A 20,892-nucleotide genomic window follows, 5' to 3' on the forward strand; every position below is an offset into this window, starting at 1 on the left:
GAATACGAGATATGAAAAACGGAAATTCTACTCCACTACCACAGAAAGCCGCTAGGAGGTCCATAATCAAACTTGTCCATCACCTAACCACATAGCATATAACATACAGATCCACCCCTAATTCAAGTTAAAACCAATTCTCTAGGGGGTGCATTCAGGCAATTTTTAGAATACTTTTAGAGTTATCGTAATGCTGTAAAAATGCCTCCGCCTCTGAGGCGTCGAAAAAAATAAGCATTGCTATATACCATCTCATGTATGCTTGTCCAACACATCCTTCAATGACTGAAAATCATAAAGAAATATTTCAATTTACCTTGTCCAACACTTCCGTCAATAGTTGTGAATCATTAAGTGCACATATACGACTGATATAATTACCATATATAATTGATAAATGGCAGCTGGAAATTTAAAATCAACTTTATGTAACATTATGAGAGAAACAACCCTTCCATGATCTAAAAAGATATCACAGAAATACCATGTGGCGTTGGGAGATTTGTACGGTTTTACTAATTGCATTAATCACCACTAAGGGCAGTAGCCCCCAACCCCCACTACCATGCCTGATATCTTAGGCTACGGTCACATTTGCACCGGTGCCCGTAGGGGGTTTAGCCCGGTCGGGCCCAGAAGCCACACATTTGTCACCGGAAGGGTACCTCTCGGTATTTTCATGATTAGCTTAACACGGCGCCTATTTGTTGCCGGGTACCGGGTTGATTTCCAGTAACTGTAGGGTGTCCCATGGGGCCACGTAGGGGTCATGCCCAAAAGTGCAAAAACAAATAGCCCGTACACTGCCCGGCAGGACCCCTTTTTCCAATTGTTACTGTAGCACAAGCAGTCGGCGCCTACAAATCCCACACGGCTTGTACTCACACGTATATGTACTCGCTTGTTTCCGATGTCCGAAACGATGATGTGATCAAGACTGCGCTACTGTTGTCATGCCCAACTCCCACATCCACCTTCACATTTTTCAGTTCTGATTGTAATTTAGATTACTTTAGCCTTGTAGTATTGTTTTCCAGGTTTGTTAAAATTTTGAAGGATTGGTAAGATATTACTTAGAGAGAAAAGATACCTGAAGACTAAAAATTTTGGTGGTGCCCAACTTGGTGACTTCTGACCTCTGACCCCAATTTTACCATGTTCGATTGTCGAGCAATAAATTTCATTCATTCATGCAAATACCTTGGGGTAAAAGGAATTTCCCTTCATCCGTGTAAACACAATACACCCCCCCCCCCCCACAAACTTTACAGAAATGTGTCCTGGGGCGGAAAGATGGTGACAGTGTTGTCATATCTGTTGGTCACCACCAAATGTCCGCGTGGCCCTATGGCAATACCAGAGGGGGATGGAGTACTGACGACGGTGCGGACAAATTCACCCCACCGAGTGAACATGTCCACACGTCCGGTTCCTAGGTTTGCCACTAGGATGTGACCCGAGGTATCCACAAGAATGCTTTGAGGATGACACAGTTCACCCTCATAGCGCCCGTAGCCTCCAAATCTAAACAACCAATGCCCAGTGTGATTGTAGACCTGTACAAACCCTTTGTCACCAACAAAGATATGTTCCTTGTCTGATGCCACAAATGATGGATAGTACTTTTGCACCTTTCTAAATTTCTGATTGAATGAGCCGTCTGGTCGGTACATGAAAACTTCATCAGAACCAGCCAGGATGATTTTGTTCTTATGAACATCCACGGCGATGGTATAGATAGGAGTCCCTCGGCGGTACGCCCGATAGAATATGTCTACTTCAAACTTGGTCCCTGGCTGGCCGTCACGACTGTATTGTACCACAACAATTACATGGGTATTTTTGTCACAAATAATTCTCCCCACTACCCACAAACAAGCTTCTCCGTCAATAGCAACATCTCGAGGGAGCATTCTTCTGTTATTTTCACCAGGCACTACCGTTTGGAAAGAGCGGAGATAGAAACCATCTGTTCGAAAGACTTGGACTCGAAAGTTCTCTGAATCTGTCACAAATATCTCACTGTCATCAGACACAACGACACCTGAAGGCTTTTTAAATTGTCCCTTGTCTGATCCCCTTTGACCAAAGACGATCTTGTCCGAGTCCAGGTATACATATCCGCTGTAGCTTTCTGTAACAATGATTACAGTGTTACATGGTAATGCGTTTCACAACCTACAAGACTTCTTCTACCATCAAATGTTTCAAAAGAAATCAAAGGCAAATGTAACGTTACAGAGATTTACAATTACATTAGTCATGCCTACTAGTTGATTGGGGGAAATTACCTTGCATGGTTGCAGACACTTGTTTTTCAGTCTTGCTCGATCCGACCCCTTTGGTTGTATGCGGAAACTACTCAACAGAAGAAGAAGGAACATATACCTTACTTTATCAAACCAACATCACACATTAGCTTATATTAAGTTGTTGTGGATTCCTTGTTAAAATGTTTCAATACCTTGGCAAAAGGCTTACAAGTTAGGATTTGAAATGATCTTGGTACTGAAATGTCTCTTTTTCAAAGTTGTATATGAATACTATGAGAACAGCTCAAGCTATTTATCCCATTTTTTGGCATTCATCAATGATCTTAAACTATGATGATACAAGTGTGGTAGAGGATGGCATACCTGGCAAAGCACAATGTCTAATTCTTGAGTGCATGTCAGAAATATACATATTCAAGATAACGCACAGCCTCTACGCTAAGAAAGACTTCTGCGGCGAATTCGCGAAACAAATGCATCTTTATACTCATTTAAGCCCAAGCGGGAAAATGAAGGATGTTGCGTTTGGCGTCGGTTTTAATTAATTATTGGATTGAACTCAAACGGTTATCGCTGATTTGAAAAAAATCTTTTAAGATCAATAGATACTGTCCATCCTTTAAGGTACAGCCAATCGTACCTCAGGCGCTATGTACTGCAGTTATCAACAACCGGCGGCGTGTATTGTATTGCTACAATGCTGTGTAACAGACTCTAGGACCCACCTCGGTGCTGGTTGTCACCAGGTCGTCATGATCCGTGGTTGGTGCAGCTGGACTAGATGTACCAATCATTGGGCTGGATACTGTCAGGTGCTGAGGTAACAACAAGGGAAAATGAAGCATGTTATGTATTGTTTTTTTTTACCTAATCACAGAAGGGAAACATATTGTTTTTGCCTCGTTTCTTCCTCTTCTTATCCAAACAAAAGGTCAATGATCGGGGCCAGACGGCTGTCACAATGGTTACTGGTAAAGTAGCAGACATCAGTGGCGTTCGATTACCTTATGAGAGTAATGTAGCAATTTTTGCAAGTGGCCCTGGTCAGAACTATAGGGGCTGGTCACAATATAAGTATGAATGTACATGTGTTTGAGTAATAATGTACAGAGCAGCAGCTTGTTTACCTTCTCCCTGCTGCCTAACTCTGTAACAAATAGTAGATAACGTGGTGGTAAATGGCTACTTTAGTGTGCTAAAAGTTAATAATGTTTACCATGTGGAGATAAACATTATGTATTTGCTTTAAAATGTTACATTTCTAGTTGTTTATTTTATTCACGTTTTTTAAAACGAGGATCGGGCAAAAAGCAAAATGCTTATACATGTATGAGGCCATCTCCTCAAAAGCATATATAAGTAACGTTACGAATACAACACAATCATTTCGAGTAAGAACACAACATACATAACGGTACAAGATTAATAAAAAAAACAGTCAAGGGAAAGCAACACGCCAAACCAACCTGTATAATAAATAAAAGTGTGGACAATATCAAAATATCAGTTTTGAAAAAGGTGAAATGAAATGGTACAATCATGGTTGATCGGTACAATAGACAAAACACCAAAAGCCCCTGTTACATATTCATGGGCATCACCAAACTAACGCATGGAATTAGAATTATGACTGTCTGAGTGTTTCAATCAAATCTGGAAGAATGCATTCACCAGGGAGGGGTGAACCATAAATTGATGTAATCAAAGTGTCTTGTTCTGTCGAAACATGGATAGGTCTACCCTTTGCCTGAATCATGGCACCGGGAAGTAAGAAAAGAAAAATGTTGTGTTTAACTTACATCGGTCGGTGCAGCTGTAGCTTTTTGAAAAACGCGATGAACTATTTACAGATCATCGCTGAAATTTATAAGATCCACATATCCAATCGCTAAATCACAAATATCAGTTCTTCCATAAAACAGAAATCAAACAAGATGGCATGCAAACAAGCTGACAAACGGATGATTTTAATTATAGACAGTAGTCAATGTTATTTATGTTGTGTTTAACTTACATCGGTCGGTGCAGCTGTAGATGTGGAGACAGTTAAGGTCTCCTCTGACGGCGAAGTAGTTGTCTTCTGATCGAGACTGGTATCTTGTAGTTCACGCAAAGGGTAATAGTAGAATCGTGTCTGAATTTTGTTTTAAAAAGACATGGGAAAAATCCGATGAACTATATAGCGATCATCGCTGAAATGTACAAGATACACATATCAAAGTGCTACATCACAAACATCAGTGGATGTCCGTTCTTCCATAAAACAGAAATCAAACAATATGGCATGAACGCAAGCTGACAAACAGATGAATTTTGATTATACATCTATGAAAGTAGTCAATGTCATTCAACAATTGAAACGTATAATGCGTGTCACTTTGTGTATGTTTTACCTACTTCAGACATTGTTGTGGTCGACATGAAACGTGAAGACTTTGTTGACCAGGTCGATGAAGGAACGATGCTCTTGTCCAGAATCACTGAAGTGGCAGACAGCTTTGCGCTTGTTGCACGATTTGCAGTCTGCCATGCGGAGGTAGCGGACGTAGCTGTCGTCACAGAGGGCTATAAGAAATATCAAAATGAAATAGAATAAGTTACATTTCATCTAAAGTAAAATACCATCTATCTGTTTAGTTTACAACAGGTTTTGTGTATGTGTGACTGTCACGGTAGGGACAAATGCAGGTGCCATATCACATACAAGCTTTTCTTTAACCTTTCCGGTTCGTCTTGTCCAACCGCTACTTCGTGTGTGTGTGTGTGTGTGTGTGTGTGTGTGTGTGTGTGTGTGTGTGTGTGTGTGTGTGTGTGAGAGAGAGAGTGTGTATGTGTGTCTGTGTGTGTGTGTGTTTGTCTGTGTGTGTGTATGTGTGTGTCTGTGTGTGTGCACACGTGCGTGAGCATTATACGACTGACCGAAAAGGCATCTTCTTTGTTGCCAGGTGTCACAGTGAGATGCATGATGAGTGCAGCTAACGCCCAACAGAAGGACGCTGCAGCGATGAAGATGATAACAGCAAGGAACACACGCCGACGGCTGAATGCCTCGTTGCAGCGGCCAGGGAACCCACAAAAGCTGCTGTCTGTTGGCAGACAAGATTACATGTCTGGTCATGTCATTTGCTTCAACTCGTCGCACATTTTAGCACACCTGTTACAGTGAACAGGTTGTTCCAAAAGAAAATGCCGTTTATGTGACTTGAAAATGCATTTTAAAATGTCCTACACAACATGAAATAGTTTGGTGAATAAGCATCGACGTGTTTTGAGAAGCGAAGATGGTTCATTTAAGATATGCAAGACATCAAAGGTGCCACGTCATGGTACAGAATCCAAATTGTCTAAATTGTATTTTTATTTCGTTCACATTTGTGTATTAAGGATCAGACTAAAAACAAGATGCTTATAAGAATACCTCTCCTCAAAACATAAAAACAAATATAAAACTAGGCAAAGGTCGTTAAGGCAACACATAATCCAATATATGCTTTGAGGAAACCTTAATGAAACCTTAATGATCTGTTCCACAATTCCATGAAGATAGTGGTATTTTCTGAAATATTACTTGATCTATAAAAACTGCTGCGGTGTAAAAAAAACGTCAGACGACATGCCAAGCTACATATGAATGCAGCAAAGGGATCATGGGTTATAGCTGCAAACCTACTGTACATGACCAACCACATGGACATGACCAACCACAACACTCCTGTCTGAGGTCACTGACCTCCTCCAAGGAGTAACAATTACATTGAGTAAGAACACAAGTTACATAACAAACACATAAAGATGGATGCCGAAAAACCTGACCTAATCAATGTCGGCACTACACTTACTGTCTTCCTTGATGTCTACTAGAATCCAAGAAACAAAATGTGAGGTTACCTTCTTTGTCAGGCTGTTTTGCGCCACCGTACAATGGGTTGGCAGCCAGACCGACATTTGCGGGGGTTGTACTACCGTCTGCCGCCGTACCAGTTGATTGACCGCCATGCTGTTTCCTAGTCTGTTGGAGGTTGTTGATTGTGACTTCATCTTTGATGTCGTAGTACACGTGGCTGTCAGGGTCGTCAGAACAGTCGTCCGTAACAGGGGGTTTCACTTCGGTCTCTTCATGGTCGGCATAAAATGGCACAGAGTCTGTATCATCAAACAGAGAATACTTAGTCAGCATTGCTCTAGGACACCCTCTCCTTGCACCCTTTTACCTCACCAACCAAAGACAAGTACCAATGTTTACACCTGGGTGGAGTGGGGAATGCCGTGTTAAGTGCCTTTCCCAAGGACACAACGTCTAGCTAAGAACGCCAGGAATCGAACCAGTGAACTCTCGATCCCTTATCTGCTAGCCTAGCCACTCGGTCATTCGATGTTTTTAATCATTTAGCGTCACATGTTAAATGATTAAAATTGTTTGTGGTTTCTTTGATCGACGTAATGTTGGCATTGAAACAGATAAACTACGGTAACAACAAGACCATAGCACGTCCAGGTCAAAAGATAGAAAAAAATGGAAGTTCTGCTGCAGTACCAAGGTCACATACTAAGGGGTCCAAAATCAACCTTGACCTTCGTCTTGTCAACATCTACCCACATACCAGATATCATCATAATCCATCCTGATGGTCTCGAGTTATGCTGGCTACAAAAATCTGGAACTTGATAGAAACACAGGCACTCAGATCAGACACACACACAGGCACACCTAAAACAATATCTCCATTTTTCATGGAGAAAAACGATATCTCCATTTTTCATGAAGATAACAAAGAGTAGTCACCGAACATATCATTTTGCCTCGAGAAGATCAGTATTGACCTTGGAAGACATGACAACATTTTGGAACAGAAAACTGTTGTTCCCGACATAAAAAATGAAGGTATAGTTTTTTGGCCTGTCTGTGTGTGTGTCTGTTTGTGTTTCCAGATTTTGTAGTCAGCATGACTCAAGAACCTTTGGATGGATCACGATATTTGGTTTGTGGATAGGTTTGGAAAGACAAAGATCAAGGTCGATTTTGGGTCCCCTGCTATGTGACCTTGGTACTGCAGCAGAACTTTATTTTTTGGTGGTTGATAACTTGTGATGTAAGAAGACGTGGTGTAGCTTTGGCCTTCAAAGAGGTTATCTGAACAAACGAACGACGGATTTCCACGATACTCAGATTGCAGGTAGCTTTGACAGATTTTGTAGATGTACAATCATTTGCATAATTTATCATGAAATGTGTACGTGGTATTCTGCCATACTCCTTAGCAGAAGTTAGATCCGGGGTAATATTCGCGGTATTTCATACATCTTTCTACTTTTCCGTTTTTAGTTGGGTCTCCTTCCTCTTAAGGATAGGAAGAACGTGCAAAATACCGCGAATATACCCCGGATCTTACCTCTGCTTGGAGAGTAATTCTGCCAAAAGTGAGGACTTTCACATAACAAAAGATGTTATTTTGGTAGAGAATTTTATCATTTGAAATAGAATACTACAGCCATACTTGTATCGTCAATGAGACAAGATAAAACAAATCTACAAAGGCCCAAAACATTTCATGGAGGAATGAGGTCTCCCAACTCTTACCTGATCATTGCAATAACTTTACAATAACTTTATTGCACAACAAGGTACAAGATCAGAGATTCATTTTACCTACCTGTGACAGTGGCTGTGTCCACATCTTCGGGTGAAGAATACGCTCCATCGTTGTTTGGTACATCTGCACTTTGTAAGTCGGTACGTTCAACTTCATCTCTGTGCGTCGGTTGCCTTCGAATGGATTCACAAGAAGCGCTGGTGCCTCCATCATAAGCAGCACCCCTGATCTTCTTATCGTAGGGTTCTGTTCCAGAGCCATAGGTTTTGGGTTGTGTTTCCGCGTCCTGCTGACTTGGCACGGGGAGGCTTGACTCATTGTCATAGACTTCTGTTCCGTACAGTTCTGAACGTATTTCGACACTATGTCGAAGACTTGATTCCCCGACATGAATAGGCTCTCCTTCCATTTTACTATGTTCTAAACTTATGCCGAGCACCTAACATACACCGACGCAAGTCACGTACATGTAAGAGGATAGCGTCACCGCAACTAAAACTGTCCTACTACTCGCTGATGACACGAGATCTATGTTTGAAAACAAAGATCTTACTGAATGTAGTGGAGAAAACGATACCATGACAAAGGAACGACGCTCGAGGTTGAAACTCATGGGTTGAAACTCTCTCACTGAGAAATTCTATTACTGACAGCGCAGTGTTGTGGAGATCCGTAGACTAATACGATCTCGTGACTAATCAATTGATTGTTTGTTTGTTTGTTCGTTTGATGTTTATTTGTTTATGATATAGCGGCAATTCAAATAAAGATTAAGATGAGAGAAGATATAGCGACAATGGCCCTGCGTTCCGTTTGCTGACTCTGATAAAATTTGTAAACAAGTAACTTGGTCTGAAACAGTACTTCGAACCATCTTGATTATCTACCTGCATAACTGAACGTTGATTAATCCTAACCCTCATCTCATCAATGGGTGGCACGGTGGCCTTGTGGTTAGGGTTGGTCAGTTGACTTAAAGTCTAAAGGTTCTGGGTTCGAATCCCTAGCCGGCCCAGTGTTATGCCTTTAGAAAATGTCACTTAGGCTGGGTTTACACACGCGTTTTCTAGTCGACTCGGAGGGTTGTTTACACACGGGGCCGCGAAGTGACTTGGAGTACCCAGCTGCGCCGGCGGTGTGACGACCGCGGTATATTGCCTCGCTTTGAATCAAAACCATCATGCAACGCAGAGTGCACACAATTTTTGATAGATACCAAAACATTATGGCATAAAGAGTAAGAAACAAATTTCTAAATTTGCGCCAAGCTGTACATGTGGCTTCACTGATTTTCATATTATCCCCTGACCCGAGGCTGAGCATTGCATAACTCACCGGGAGTTGGAGTCGACTCCATGGACTTAGACACACGAAAACGCGAGTTAGCATCGAAGAGCACAACGTTTTAATTACTACTTATTTCAAAGAGGAGACATCAAGTAAATGGTAATGTAATTAGGGTATTTCTTAGAGTTTCAACTCTTATGAGACAAAGGTTCAAACAACTCAATCTTAGGGGGAATGCCTTCAACTTTTAGATCAAAAGAAAATCGACATTTGCTGTCTTCCTTGCGACAATTCTCATCGTTGGCTTGCGCACATAGCTCATTAATATTTTGTTTTCCAGCCATAAACGTACTCAAGGATAAAAATGTTATTTCTTGGACATTGATTGAAAACGGCTTTGAAAGATGCGCAATGTTGTTTTTGGCTTGTCTATGTGCCTGTATGTGCATCTGTATGTGTGTCTGAGTCTGTCTACGTTAAATTTGTTTCTACGATTCCTAGCATCTCACACATTGCAGGGTTGCCATGCCTCCTTAGTGCGAGTCGCGAAGCAAATACTGGTAAGAGTGTGAAGTCTGCAATCTTTGATTGCCTAGTGACAGTGCTCGTGTGAGGCTATACATGTCAAAGCGTGCTGAATCTTAAACTTTCCATCAAGGGAGGAAACAAAGATTCTAGTGATTCTTCTTGACGCCAGGGGCTGGCAAAATGGCTGGACATTGTTGCAACACGCTGTAACTGGGCATTCCTAAAAACATGTATTAACTGTGTGCGTGAGGCAATGACTCATCAGTCCTCAAGCCCACAAAATTTCACTGTAATTACCCCTCCCAACAAGGATGTCCTTGTAGATATCTCACAGTTGAGCTTCTAGTACCAATTAGTTGGTAACCGAGAGACCTCGGTTCAAATCCTGGGAAGGGCATCTTGGTTGGAATTACGCCCGTCTTTCGGAATGCGCATCCCCCCACCCAATAACTTTACAGAAATGTGTCCTGGGGCGGAAAGATGGTGACAGTGTTGTCATATCTGTTGGTCACCACCAAATGTCCGCGCGGCCCTATGGCAATACCCCAGGGAGTTGGTGTATTGACGACGGTGCGGACAAATTCACCCCACCGAGTGAACATGTCCACACGTCCGGCTCCTAGGTTTGCCACTAGGATGTGACCCAGGGTATTCACAAGAAGACCTCCGGTATTCCACAGTTCACCCTCATGGTGTCCGAAGCCTCCGAAGTTAAACAACCAATGCCCGGTGTGATTGTAAACCTGGACAAACTCTTTGTCGCCAACAAAGATATTTCCCTTGTCTGGTGCCACATATGATGCATGATACCTTTCTAACTTTTTAAATTTCTGATAGAATGAGCCGTCTGGTTGGTACATGAATACTTCATCAGAGCCAGCCAGGATGATTTTGTTCCTATGGACATCCACGGCGATGGTAGGAGCCAAGTGACGGTACGCCTGATCATAGATGTTTACTTCAAACGTGGTCCCTGGCTGGCCATCACGACTGTATTGTACCACAACAATGGCATGGACATCTTTAGCATAGATGATTCTCCCCACTACCCACAAATAAGCTTGTCCGCCAATAGCAACATCGCGAGGGAACATTCTTTTCCCATTTTCTCCAGGCACTACCGTTCAGAAAGAGTGGAGGTACACACCATCTGTTCGAAAGACTTGGACTCGATAGTTCTCTGAATCTGTCACAAATATCTCATTGTCATCAGACACAACGACACCTGAAGGCTTTTTAAATTGTCCCTGGTCTGATCCCCTTTGGCCAAAGACGATCTTGTCCGAGTCCAGGTATACATATCCGCTGTAGCTTTCTGTAATAATGATTACAGTGTTACATGGTGATAAGGGTCACAACCTATAACTGAATATTCTTTTGAAAGACTTCTTCTACCATGAAATGTTTCAATAGATATCAAAGGGAAATGTAACCGTTACAGAGATTTACATTAGTTATGCCTACTAGTTGATTGGGGGAAATTACCTTGAATGGTTGTAGACACTTGCTTTTCAGTCTTGCTCGATGTGACCACTTTTGTAGTATGTGGAAACTACTCAACAGAAAGAGAAGGGAAATACACCTTACTTTATCAAGTCCACATCACACATTAGCGTATGTCAAGTCGTTGTGGGTTCCTTGTTAACATGTTTTAATATCTTGGCAAAAGGTTTACAAGTTAGGATGTAAAATCATCTTGTCAGTTGGAACTTCAGGCATAGATTTTGAGAGACACTGAAATATCTCTTCTTCAAACTTATATATTGAATACTATTGGTTTGACATTCATCAATGATCTTAAAGATGATATAAGTGTGCTAGAGGATGACATACCCGGCAAAGCAAAATGTCTAATTGTTGAGTACATAAGAAAAATATACATATTCTGAAATATCTCCTCTTCAAAGTTATATTTTGAATACTATTGGTTTGCATAATTGCCATTCATCAATGATCTTGAAGATGATATAAGTGTGCTAGAGGATGGCATACCCGGCAAAGCATAATGTCTAATTCTTGAGTCCATAAGAAAAATTTAACCGTTACATATTCAAGATAAAGCGCCGCCTCCACGTTAGGAAAAAAAAAACTTCTATGAACGAAACAAATTGAATTCTAATACTCATTCAAACGCAAGCGGGAAAATGAAAGGCGTTTTGTGCCGTTTTCTATCGAATACTGGTTAACGCTGATTTTTGATATCATGTATACCGTCCATCCTTTTAGGTTCCAGCAAATCGTACCTCAGGCGCACATACTGCAGTTATCAACATGCCTTTCAACAACCGGTGGCATATATTGTATTGCTACCATGCTGTGCAACAGACTCTAGGACCCACCTCGGTGCTGGTGGTCGTCAGTTCGTCATGATCCGTGGTTGGTGCAGCTGGACTAGATGTACCAATCATTGGGCTGGATGCTGTCGGGTGCTGAGGCAATAAGAAGGGAAGATGTTCAGCATGTTATCTATTCCATTTTGTTTACCTTCACAGAAAGGAAACATGTTGTTTTTGTCGGCTCGTTTCTTCCTCTTCTTATCCAAACAAAAGGTCAATGATCGGGGCCAGACGGCTATCTCCATGGTTACTGGTAAAGTAGCAGGCACCAGTGGTGTTCGATTACATAATGTAGCAAGTGGCTCTGGAACTATAGGGGCTGGTCACAATGTAAGTATCGAATATTTCTGAGTAACAATATACAGAGCAGCTGCCTAACTCTGTAACAAATGAGTAGATGACGTGGTGCCAATACTATCATTGCTGGAACTTACACATATCAAAGCACTACTTCACAAATATCAGTGCATGTCAGTTCTTCAATGAATGTCTGAGTGTTTTCAGTCGAATCTGCTGTCTCGAGGAATGCATTCACCAGGAAGGGGTAAACCAGAAATTGAAGGAAACGAAGTGTCTTATATTGTCTAACCATGGACAGGTCTACCCTTTGCCTGAATCATGGTACCGTGACTGTAAGAACAGAAACATGTTGTGTTTAACTTACATCGGTCTGTGCAGCTGTAGATGTGGAGACAGTTGAGGTCTCCTCTGACGGTGAAGTAGTTGTCTTCTGATCGAGACTGGGATCCTGCCCACGTAAAAGGTGAAAACAGAATTGTATCAATTGTGTCTGGATTTCGTTTTAAAAAGTCATGGGAAAAGCTTGCCTTTTTTAACAATCCCATGAATTATGTACAGTACAGATCATTGCTGGAGCTCATAAGATACACATATCAAAGCGCTACATCACAAATATAAGTTGATGTCCGTTCTTAAGCTTCCGTAAAACAGAAATCAAACAATATGAAAAACAGATGAATTTATTGTATATCTATGACAGTAGTCAATGTCATTCAACAATTGAAATGTACAATGCGTATCACCTTGTGTATGTTTTACCTACTTTAGACATTGTTGTAGTCGACATGAATGGTGATGACTTTGTCGACCTGGTCGATGAAGTTGCAGACAGTTTCGTTCTTGTTGCACGATTTGCAGTCCGCCATACGGAGATAGCGGGCATAGCTGTCATCACAGAGGGCTAATCAAAATATCAAAAGTAGATAAAAGTTACATTTCATCCGAAGTGAAATATAGTTGATCTGTCGTTTGTATGTCTAGTTTAAAACAAGTTGTGACTGCGCAGAGAAAAAAAGCAGGCGCCATATTGCATACGAGCTTTTCCTCAAACCTTCCAGATTCGCTAAATTTTCTTCGAGCTACTGCTACGTGAGTGTGCGTGTGTCTGTGTGTGTTTGTTTGTGTGTGTGTGTGTTTGTGTGTGTGTTTGTGTGTGTTTGTGAGTGAGTGAGTGAGTGAGTTTGTGAGTGAGTGAGTCTGTGAGCATAAACAAGGCTGACTATATATAACATGGGGTCAAGGTGACTGACCGAATAGGGATCTTCTTTGTTGCCAGCTGTGGCAGTGAGATGCCTGATGACCGCAGCAGCCGCCCAACAGAAGGATGCTGCAGCTATGATGACGATAATGACGTGGAACAGACGTGGGCGGCGAAATGTCTTCTTGCAGTGGCCAGGGAACCTACAAATGTCTTTCGTACAGCTGCTATCTGTTGGCAGACAATGGCTGGATTTTAATACACACGCTGCGCGAAAGGGGGTCATTTCCGGGCGTTTCAATACTATGAAAATTCCCGAAATCATCACGTTTCCGACAACATCAAGAAATTTCCTGATATAGATATGCTATGTATACGGAAAAATATCTATGATTGGAAACGGGAACAAAATTGCACTCGGCGTATCCAGTCCGGGATATGCAACGTTTTATTTCCTGAATATTTTCCGAAAATACCGAGTTTCCGGTAGCACATACGGATTTTTTCTGCTACGGACAGCCTGCATATACGGATAAATTTCTATGATTGGAAACGGGAACAAAATTGCACTCGGCGTATCCAGTCCGGGATATGTAACGTTTTATTTCCTGAATATTTTCCGAAAATACCAAGTTTCCGGTAGCACATACGGATTTTTTCTGCTACGGACAGCCTGTATATACGGATAAATTTTTATGATTGGAAACGCGAACAAATTTGCACTCGGCGTATCCAGTCCGGGATATGCAACGTTTTATTTCCTGAATATTTTCCGAAAATACCGAGTTTCCGGTAGCACATACGGATTTTTTCTGCTACGGACAGCCAGTGTGTACGGAGAAATATCTATGATTGGAAACGGGAACAAAATTGCACTCGGCGTATCCAGTCCGGGATATGTAACGTTTTATTTCCTGAATATTTTCCGAAAATACCGAGTTTCCGGTAGCACATACGGATTTTTTCTGCTACGGACAGCCTGTATATACGGATACATTTTTATGATTGGAAACGGGAACAAATTTGCACTCGGCGTATCCGAATTCGGATATTCAACACTTTAGTTTCCGAATATTACCCTACTATTCCGAGTTTTCGCAACGTATACGGAGTTGTTTTACGACGGACAGCCAGTGTGTACGGATAAATATCTATGATTGGAAACGGGAACAAATTTCCACTCGGCGTATCCGGACTCAGATATGCTACAGTTTAGTTTCCGAATATTACCCTGAAATGCGGCACGTCTGTAACACCGAACATGCTACATTTCAGGCATTTCTGCGTCCGCAATGTAACCAGGAGGCATTTGGAGTTATTGCGCTCCTGAAATCATATATGAATAGAACATATATACATGACAAAGAAAAGAACAGTAACAAGAATACTTAAATGACAAACTCTGTAATTGTTTAACTCCTATATACAACATTTCTGGACTGTTTCATGGTTCAAGTTGGGCACATAAATTTTGGTATCGGCAGATATCCAACAGCAGAAATAGATCTATAACTTACTGCACAGAAAAACACCTCTTGAACATTCTTGATTGCTCAATATATGTACACAACATTGCTGTTATAAGACCTGGGAATCAAGGTAAAAGGTAAGAATATATACAAGTAAGGTCAATACACAAATAAATGATATAATACATACATGTACGTACATATGAGGTTAATATTCTGAATGAGTTCAAATTGAAAAGGAATCATACCAATCTCTTACTCCGTAGATTCAATGAATATAGAATGTACGCAAAGTGATCTTATAACAATTATAGCTTCTTCTGTAACTTTTATAATTACATCAGAGTATGTGAATCATACAAATTCTGTAAAGGGATGTATACGTAGTATATATATGAACATTTACAATGTGTTTTCGTATCATTCTACTCGTTCTGGGTGTTTTACGGCACACCCGCAACAGTAGTACGGTACGGAATTATTAACTTCGTTAGACACCAGGTCTAACATGATATCCGTGACACGTAAAGGAAGGTTCTCATACAAATAGTACTGATTCTCAAACATACCGGTGTAACTAACAGACATATCTATATTCCAAATTGGGGGTGCGGAAGTCACACAGGTTGATTCGCTGCACAGGTGTTGCTGCACTGGAACTGTCTTTATAAACCCCGATATACTCAGCGGAAGATGCTGAAAAATAATCGCGACTAGAATAAGTTAAATGTAGAGACGGAGCTAGATCTACTGCCTGAAATAAGCACCCTCCTTCTAAAAAAATCACACAGTGAAGGGTATCAAATCAAATAACTATAGCAAAAGGTAAAGTGAACAAAGTCAGGCCAAGAAAAAGATGTAAAAAGGAGTGTTTCAACCCTCCCAAAACCTGCTAACTCAACTTTTTCTTTTGGTCGACTGCTCGTGAAACACAAAATCGATAAACTTTGCGATCAATTGAGTAAAGAAACACTGAAACAACAAGGGACATATGGATAAAACACAAGTACAACGGACTTATTTATGGACAGTACGCATGCATTGCTGGAGTATTTCAACCTCAGAGAATCCGTTAAACTTTGAATATGAAAAAAAGGTGTTCGGTGATAGGAACGCCTACCCATGGATTTCGGAATACCATCAGAAAAATGTAATATTAACGGACAACAAACATTCTAAGATAATTTTCCGGGCAAGCAAATGATGTGTCGAAATATTTCAGAAAATGCTGTGTCGAAATTCCTGTTTGGAAACGGTCCAGATACGCGACATGTGTAACCTTCAGATTTGCCTGGAAATCTACCCTTTCCGTACATTGAACGAATATGCTACATATACGGCATACAGGTATTTCCGGATATGAGGGCAAGTAGAGAGAACCATATAAATAAACTTCGTATACGTAAAGGTACATGACACGTATACGGAAGAATCAGGTGTACTGCATTTGCCTAGGGCTGAGTATCAGTATATTCGGAATATTCTAATCATTTTGTCAGGTACTTTTCTGTATTCACGTTACAGCATGGATTTCTGTTGTATTTCAACCCCTGATATCTCCGTACACAGAAAGAAACACGTATTCGGAGTAAAGAAATGACCATATATAGTATCCGGGAAAATTATGATCACTGATATTTCCGTATACCTGCCTTATCACGTGGCACACATGTTTTCTGTTACGGGCAGATAGGAATTCGAAGCCTGCCTGTGGGTGGCCTGTTGTGTTGCACAAAACTTGGAGCTTAAAAACAATGTCTGTGAAACTCTCCTAGCTTCAAATTGACACACTAGGGAGAAATAACTAATTTCTGATGTAGGTATTAGTTTAACACGTCACCAAACAGTGGATAATGGAATTCGAAGTTACCGTGTTCTCGGCTTGTCCATGCTTGTCCATCGTCTGAGGTCAATTTGCACCCTGACCCCGTCCTTGCTCCATCCACTTCGGTCCTGACTCCCGAGTTCATGCAGGTCATTTCTCGTCATCCCAGTTCAGAAAAGAAGAATCTTACGGTGTAATCCGTCAGATCATATCGAGAATATGAGGACTTGAACTCCGGCAGATACCGAGCATCGGCACACCCCGGTTTCCTCTAACCGTTAAGTTCCGCGCTCACATTCCAGGCATGCGTGGTAGACATACACTACTATACAAACGGACCAATCAGAAATCAGGCATGCTAGGGTCCATCTGGTGGCCCGATGTACACATACCAGAGCGTTTCTTGGCACAATGTCCAATCTTTAAGACAGGCAAGCCGGTATTAACACAGAACTGTGCTGGAAGGGTGCCGTTATATATTTCTAGGGCAGGCTACATGCTTGTAGACACGTATACAAGCATTACCAATGAATTCACATCATGCAGTAGCAATATTTGAATATTGCAGGTATATGTTGTATTTCTATTTTCAAGTTTAGCATAATACACTCTTGTAATATTTTCTAAGATTTTAAAAACTACCAAAAAAACAAAATTGTATATTTGCTGATTGATTTGATTGATATGCATAGAGGCAAAAAAGCTCCTCCTAGAGGCATAAGATATTATTGTACCAACCGTATCCTGATCGTGATACGTACGAACACGTCCGGAAATCTAAGTGGCCCACAATCCACCTCTGCTATGAATTGTCATTTCCGACTTATTTCCGGACAATTGATTCTGTTCAATTTCGGAGTCCGGAACGCCTTCAGAAAATATGCTACATATACGGATTTCAGATATTTCCCGCAAACGCACATGGCACGTATTCGGAAGAATCAGGAGCACTTGCTTTGCTTTAACAAAGATAGCAACTTTTTCGGAGTCAATATATTCTCGGATATGTAGCGTGTTTTGACATAGTCATGACACAGCATGGATTGCTGAAGTATCTTAACAGATATCTCCGTATGTGTAAAGAACACGTATCCGGAGTTACAAAACGCCCATGTACAGTATGCGCAAATATCATATGTCGAATTTTTCTGCATACGCAATCAAACAATTCCTGATTGAAAATATTTCCGTAAATGTTATGTATGGACAAAATGTCCGGAAACGCTCAGCCTACTACGTGGCATGTCCAATAATGTGTCAAACTCATGATTTGTCCGTATACATGTATCCAAAGAATTCGGAAAAGTCATATTTATCCGGATTTGCTAGGAAACATTTCTTGACAAAAAATATGTCCGAATATGTTAGTGGTCGAAAAAGTACTTGCAAATGGTTTGTATATTTGACATGCCCAGTGATGTGTCAAACTTTGGATTTGTTCGGAAATACTATTTGAATGGATAACAACATTTTCGGAGTCAATATATTCACGGATATCTGACCTTTCACGACAGAGTCAGAATACAACATGGATTGCCGGAGTATCGTAACAATGGATATCTCCGTATACATACAGAAACACATATCTGGAGTTAGGATACGACCCTAAACAGTATCCGGAAAAATAAAATGTTGTATTTTTCCGGATTTGCTTGGAAAAATATATTGAATCAAAATATTTCCGAATATGTTAGGTATCGATTTGAGTACTTGGAAACGGTCCGAATTTGTGACATGCCCAGTGATGTGTCAATTTCGGATTTGTCCGGAAATGGACCCCTTTCGCGCAGTGACGCGTTTTCAGAGTCGACCCGGAGTCCGACTCAGAACTGTGCAAACAGAATTTTCTCGGGGATGGGGCAATGGGTGGTCAAGTCGCGTTTTCGTGTGTGTAAATCCACTGAGTCACGCAATGCTCAGGTCATTCGGAGTCCGCTGAGTCGACCCGGCGTGTGTAAACCCAGCCATGACAAAACGCTCATGAGTCTGAGTCGACCCGGCCGACACCGAGTCGACTCGAAAACGCGTGTATAAACCTTGAAGGCAATATTTCGTGTATGGAAGAGTCATTTGTCTCAACTCGCCGTACATTTTATCACACCTGTTGCAGTGAACTGGTTGTTCCAAAGAAAAATGTACTTATAATTTCCTACACAACATGAAATAGTTTGGTAAATAAGCATCGCAGTGTTTTGAGAAACGAAGGTAATACATTTATAATTGTCTAGGGGACAAAATTAGACTTTTTTTTCAAAACTTTTTCAATGTCACAAAAGTGTCATATCATGGTGCAGGATTGTCTTCACCGAATTCCTTTTTTTGATCTCATTGACATTTGTTTATTAAGAACCGAGCAAAAATGCTTGCAACAAGTTCCCTCAAATATGAACACTTACAGTGAGTAATAACACAACATACATAACATACATATAATCATAAGGCCATGTTGATTTCATTATATGGATGACGTCTGCGCGCGTCAATTTTCGTGCGTTTCCAAAATCGTACAAACAGCTGCAAAATGAGCAAATATACCTTGTAAACTGCAAAGATAATGAAAAATGGATAGTAATGTCGTAGAATGCCAAAATTAATATCAAATTCAAAGAAAGAGATATGAAAGAACAAAAATGAAGAAAAATGATCGGTTTACCATACTCTGTGTGTTTAGTCATTTATTCAACATTCCTCATCATTTAGATTTCATAACGAAGTGAACCTTTTCTGGCCCACCTTTATTCTTTGCATGCACGCTCGCATCAGTTTTAGGGTTTCCAGAGGATGTCATCTATATAAGCGAATCAACATGGCCTGATTACAAGATGGATGTCATCACCGTCGTCACTACAGTTGCTTTCTCAAATATGGATTATAACCAGAATTCAAGAAACAAAGGTAGCGTTACCTCCTTCATCAGCTTGTTGTGTGCTACTTCCATACAACGGGTTGGCAGCCAGACCAACAATGTCGCACGATAAAGGTACGGGGAATTTACTGTCTGCCGCCGTACCAGTTGATTGACCGCCATGTTGTTTCCTAGTCTGTTGGAGGTTGTTGATCGTGACTCCATCTTTGTCGATGTAGTAGTACGCGTGCGCGTGGCTGTCTGTGTCGTCAGAACAGGCGTCCGTAACAGGGGATTTCACCTCGGTATCTTCACAGCCTGTATCATCAAATAGAGAACATTTAGTATGCAGATATATTTGTCATATGCTAGATTAAACTTATGATACGGCGTCGTGTGGCGTAATGGTTAAAGCGTTTGGCTCAGAATCAATAGGTTTCGGGTTTGATCATCTGACATACCCCGATGTTGTGCCCTTGGGAAAGGAGTTGTGCCCTTGGGAAAGGCATTGTACACGACTTGACGGCTGAGTGACACCCATGGGGCCCATCGGTGTGGCACTGTGGCCTTGCGGGTTAGGATTGTTGATTCGGAGTTCGAATCCCTGACAAGTCCCTATTTTGTGCCCTTAAGGACAGTATGTTATACCGCATGATTTTCTGACTCTTCTATGATGAACTTGAGTACTTAGCTTCGATTAGAATCGCATGGATTGGATATCAAGTAGAGGTCCCGTGTTTGGGAAGAGCCACACCTCAAGCATGTTTAAGAACCCACCACACTTATCAATACGAGTAAGGGTCCTTTCCGGTTTGAGTAGATCAAATAAATCTGTCCGTATTTGCAACTTGTACTCTTCAATACAAACCTGGTGTGTCGAAGGCGGGTCATAGGGTATGCAACACAAACAAACAGACATGGTAACTTTTTGGAACAGAAAGCTGTTTTTACCTACCTATGACAACTTCCTGGGGTGAAGAGTATGTTCCATTGTCGTGTTGTATATCCGCACTTGGTAAATTGGTACGTTCAACTCTGTGCGTCGGTTGCCTCCGAATGGACTCACAAGAAGCGCCGGTGTCCCCATTATAAGCCGCACTCCTGATCTCCTTGTCGCTGGGTTCTGGTCCATACCCTTCTGAATGTTCTTCCGCGCCCTGTTGACTCGGGATGGGAACGTTTGACTCCTTGTCATAGACCTCTGTTCCGTACAGTTCTGAACGTGTTTCGACACTTGACT

At 41.3% G+C, this 20,892-nt stretch overlaps 2 protein-coding genes and 1 long non-coding RNA gene across 4 annotated transcripts in view; all 3 read right to left on the reverse strand.

The window, feature by feature from the left end:
* Positions 1 to 3,100, reverse strand: part of LOC136433772 (MAP3K12-binding inhibitory protein 1-like) — a 62,265-nt gene extending 59,165 nt beyond the window's left edge. The window contains exons 1-3 of one of the 2 annotated variants that reach the window (XM_066426276.1): positions 2,999 to 3,094; positions 2,292 to 2,358; positions 325 to 2,134 (exon numbers count right to left, since the gene is read on the reverse strand). In XM_066426276.1, the coding sequence (XP_066282373.1) occupies positions 1,266 to 2,134; positions 2,292 to 2,358; positions 2,999 to 3,067 (1,005 nt within the window). In that variant the 5' untranslated portion in view covers positions 3,068 to 3,094 and the 3' untranslated portion in view covers positions 325 to 1,265. Of the gene's footprint in view, positions 1 to 324; positions 2,135 to 2,291; positions 2,359 to 2,998 lie in introns of those variants that run through there. The other variant, XM_066426277.1, reaches the window with a different exon arrangement.
* Positions 3,101 to 4,459: 1,359 nt separating this feature from the next.
* LOC136432006 (uncharacterized) lies at positions 4,460 to 8,545 on the reverse strand. Its single transcript, XM_066423018.1, has 5 exons — positions 7,925 to 8,545; positions 6,162 to 6,416; positions 5,193 to 5,359; positions 4,671 to 4,838; positions 4,460 to 4,465 (listed from the first exon to the last, which is right to left on the reverse strand). The coding sequence occupies exons 1-5, from the start codon at positions 8,271 to 8,273 to the stop codon at positions 4,460 to 4,462; spliced, it is 945 nt and encodes a 314-aa protein (XP_066279115.1). The 5' UTR covers positions 8,274 to 8,545.
* Positions 8,546 to 14,901: 6,356 nt separating this feature from the next.
* Positions 14,902 to 18,595, reverse strand: LOC136433778 (uncharacterized). The gene is made up of 2 exons (XR_010755658.1): positions 16,853 to 18,595; positions 14,902 to 15,678 (listed from the first exon to the last, which is right to left on the reverse strand). It is a non-coding gene; the product is annotated as an uncharacterized lncRNA (long non-coding RNA).
* Positions 18,596 to 20,892: the final 2,297 nt, after the last annotated feature.

This window comes from Branchiostoma lanceolatum, chromosome 4, assembly GCF_035083965.1.
Source record: "Branchiostoma lanceolatum isolate klBraLanc5 chromosome 4, klBraLanc5.hap2, whole genome shotgun sequence".
Lineage (NCBI taxonomy): Eukaryota > Metazoa > Chordata > Leptocardii > Amphioxiformes > Branchiostomatidae > Branchiostoma > Branchiostoma lanceolatum.

Bases quoted from the DNA above. Each gene is read 5' to 3' on its own strand.
- LOC136432006 (XM_066423018.1), bottom strand. From the start codon at position 8,273: ATGGAAGGAGAGCCTATTCATGTCGGGGAATCAAGTCTTCGACATAGT. The intron at 6,417-7,924 runs GTAGGTAAAATG...TTGATGATACAG, and splicing joins GGACACAGCCACTGTCACAG to ACTCTGTGCCATTTTATGCC. The intron at 4,839-5,192 runs GTCAGTCGTATA...TATTTCTTATAG, and splicing joins ACAAAGAAGATGCCTTTTCG to CCCTCTGTGACGACAGCTAC.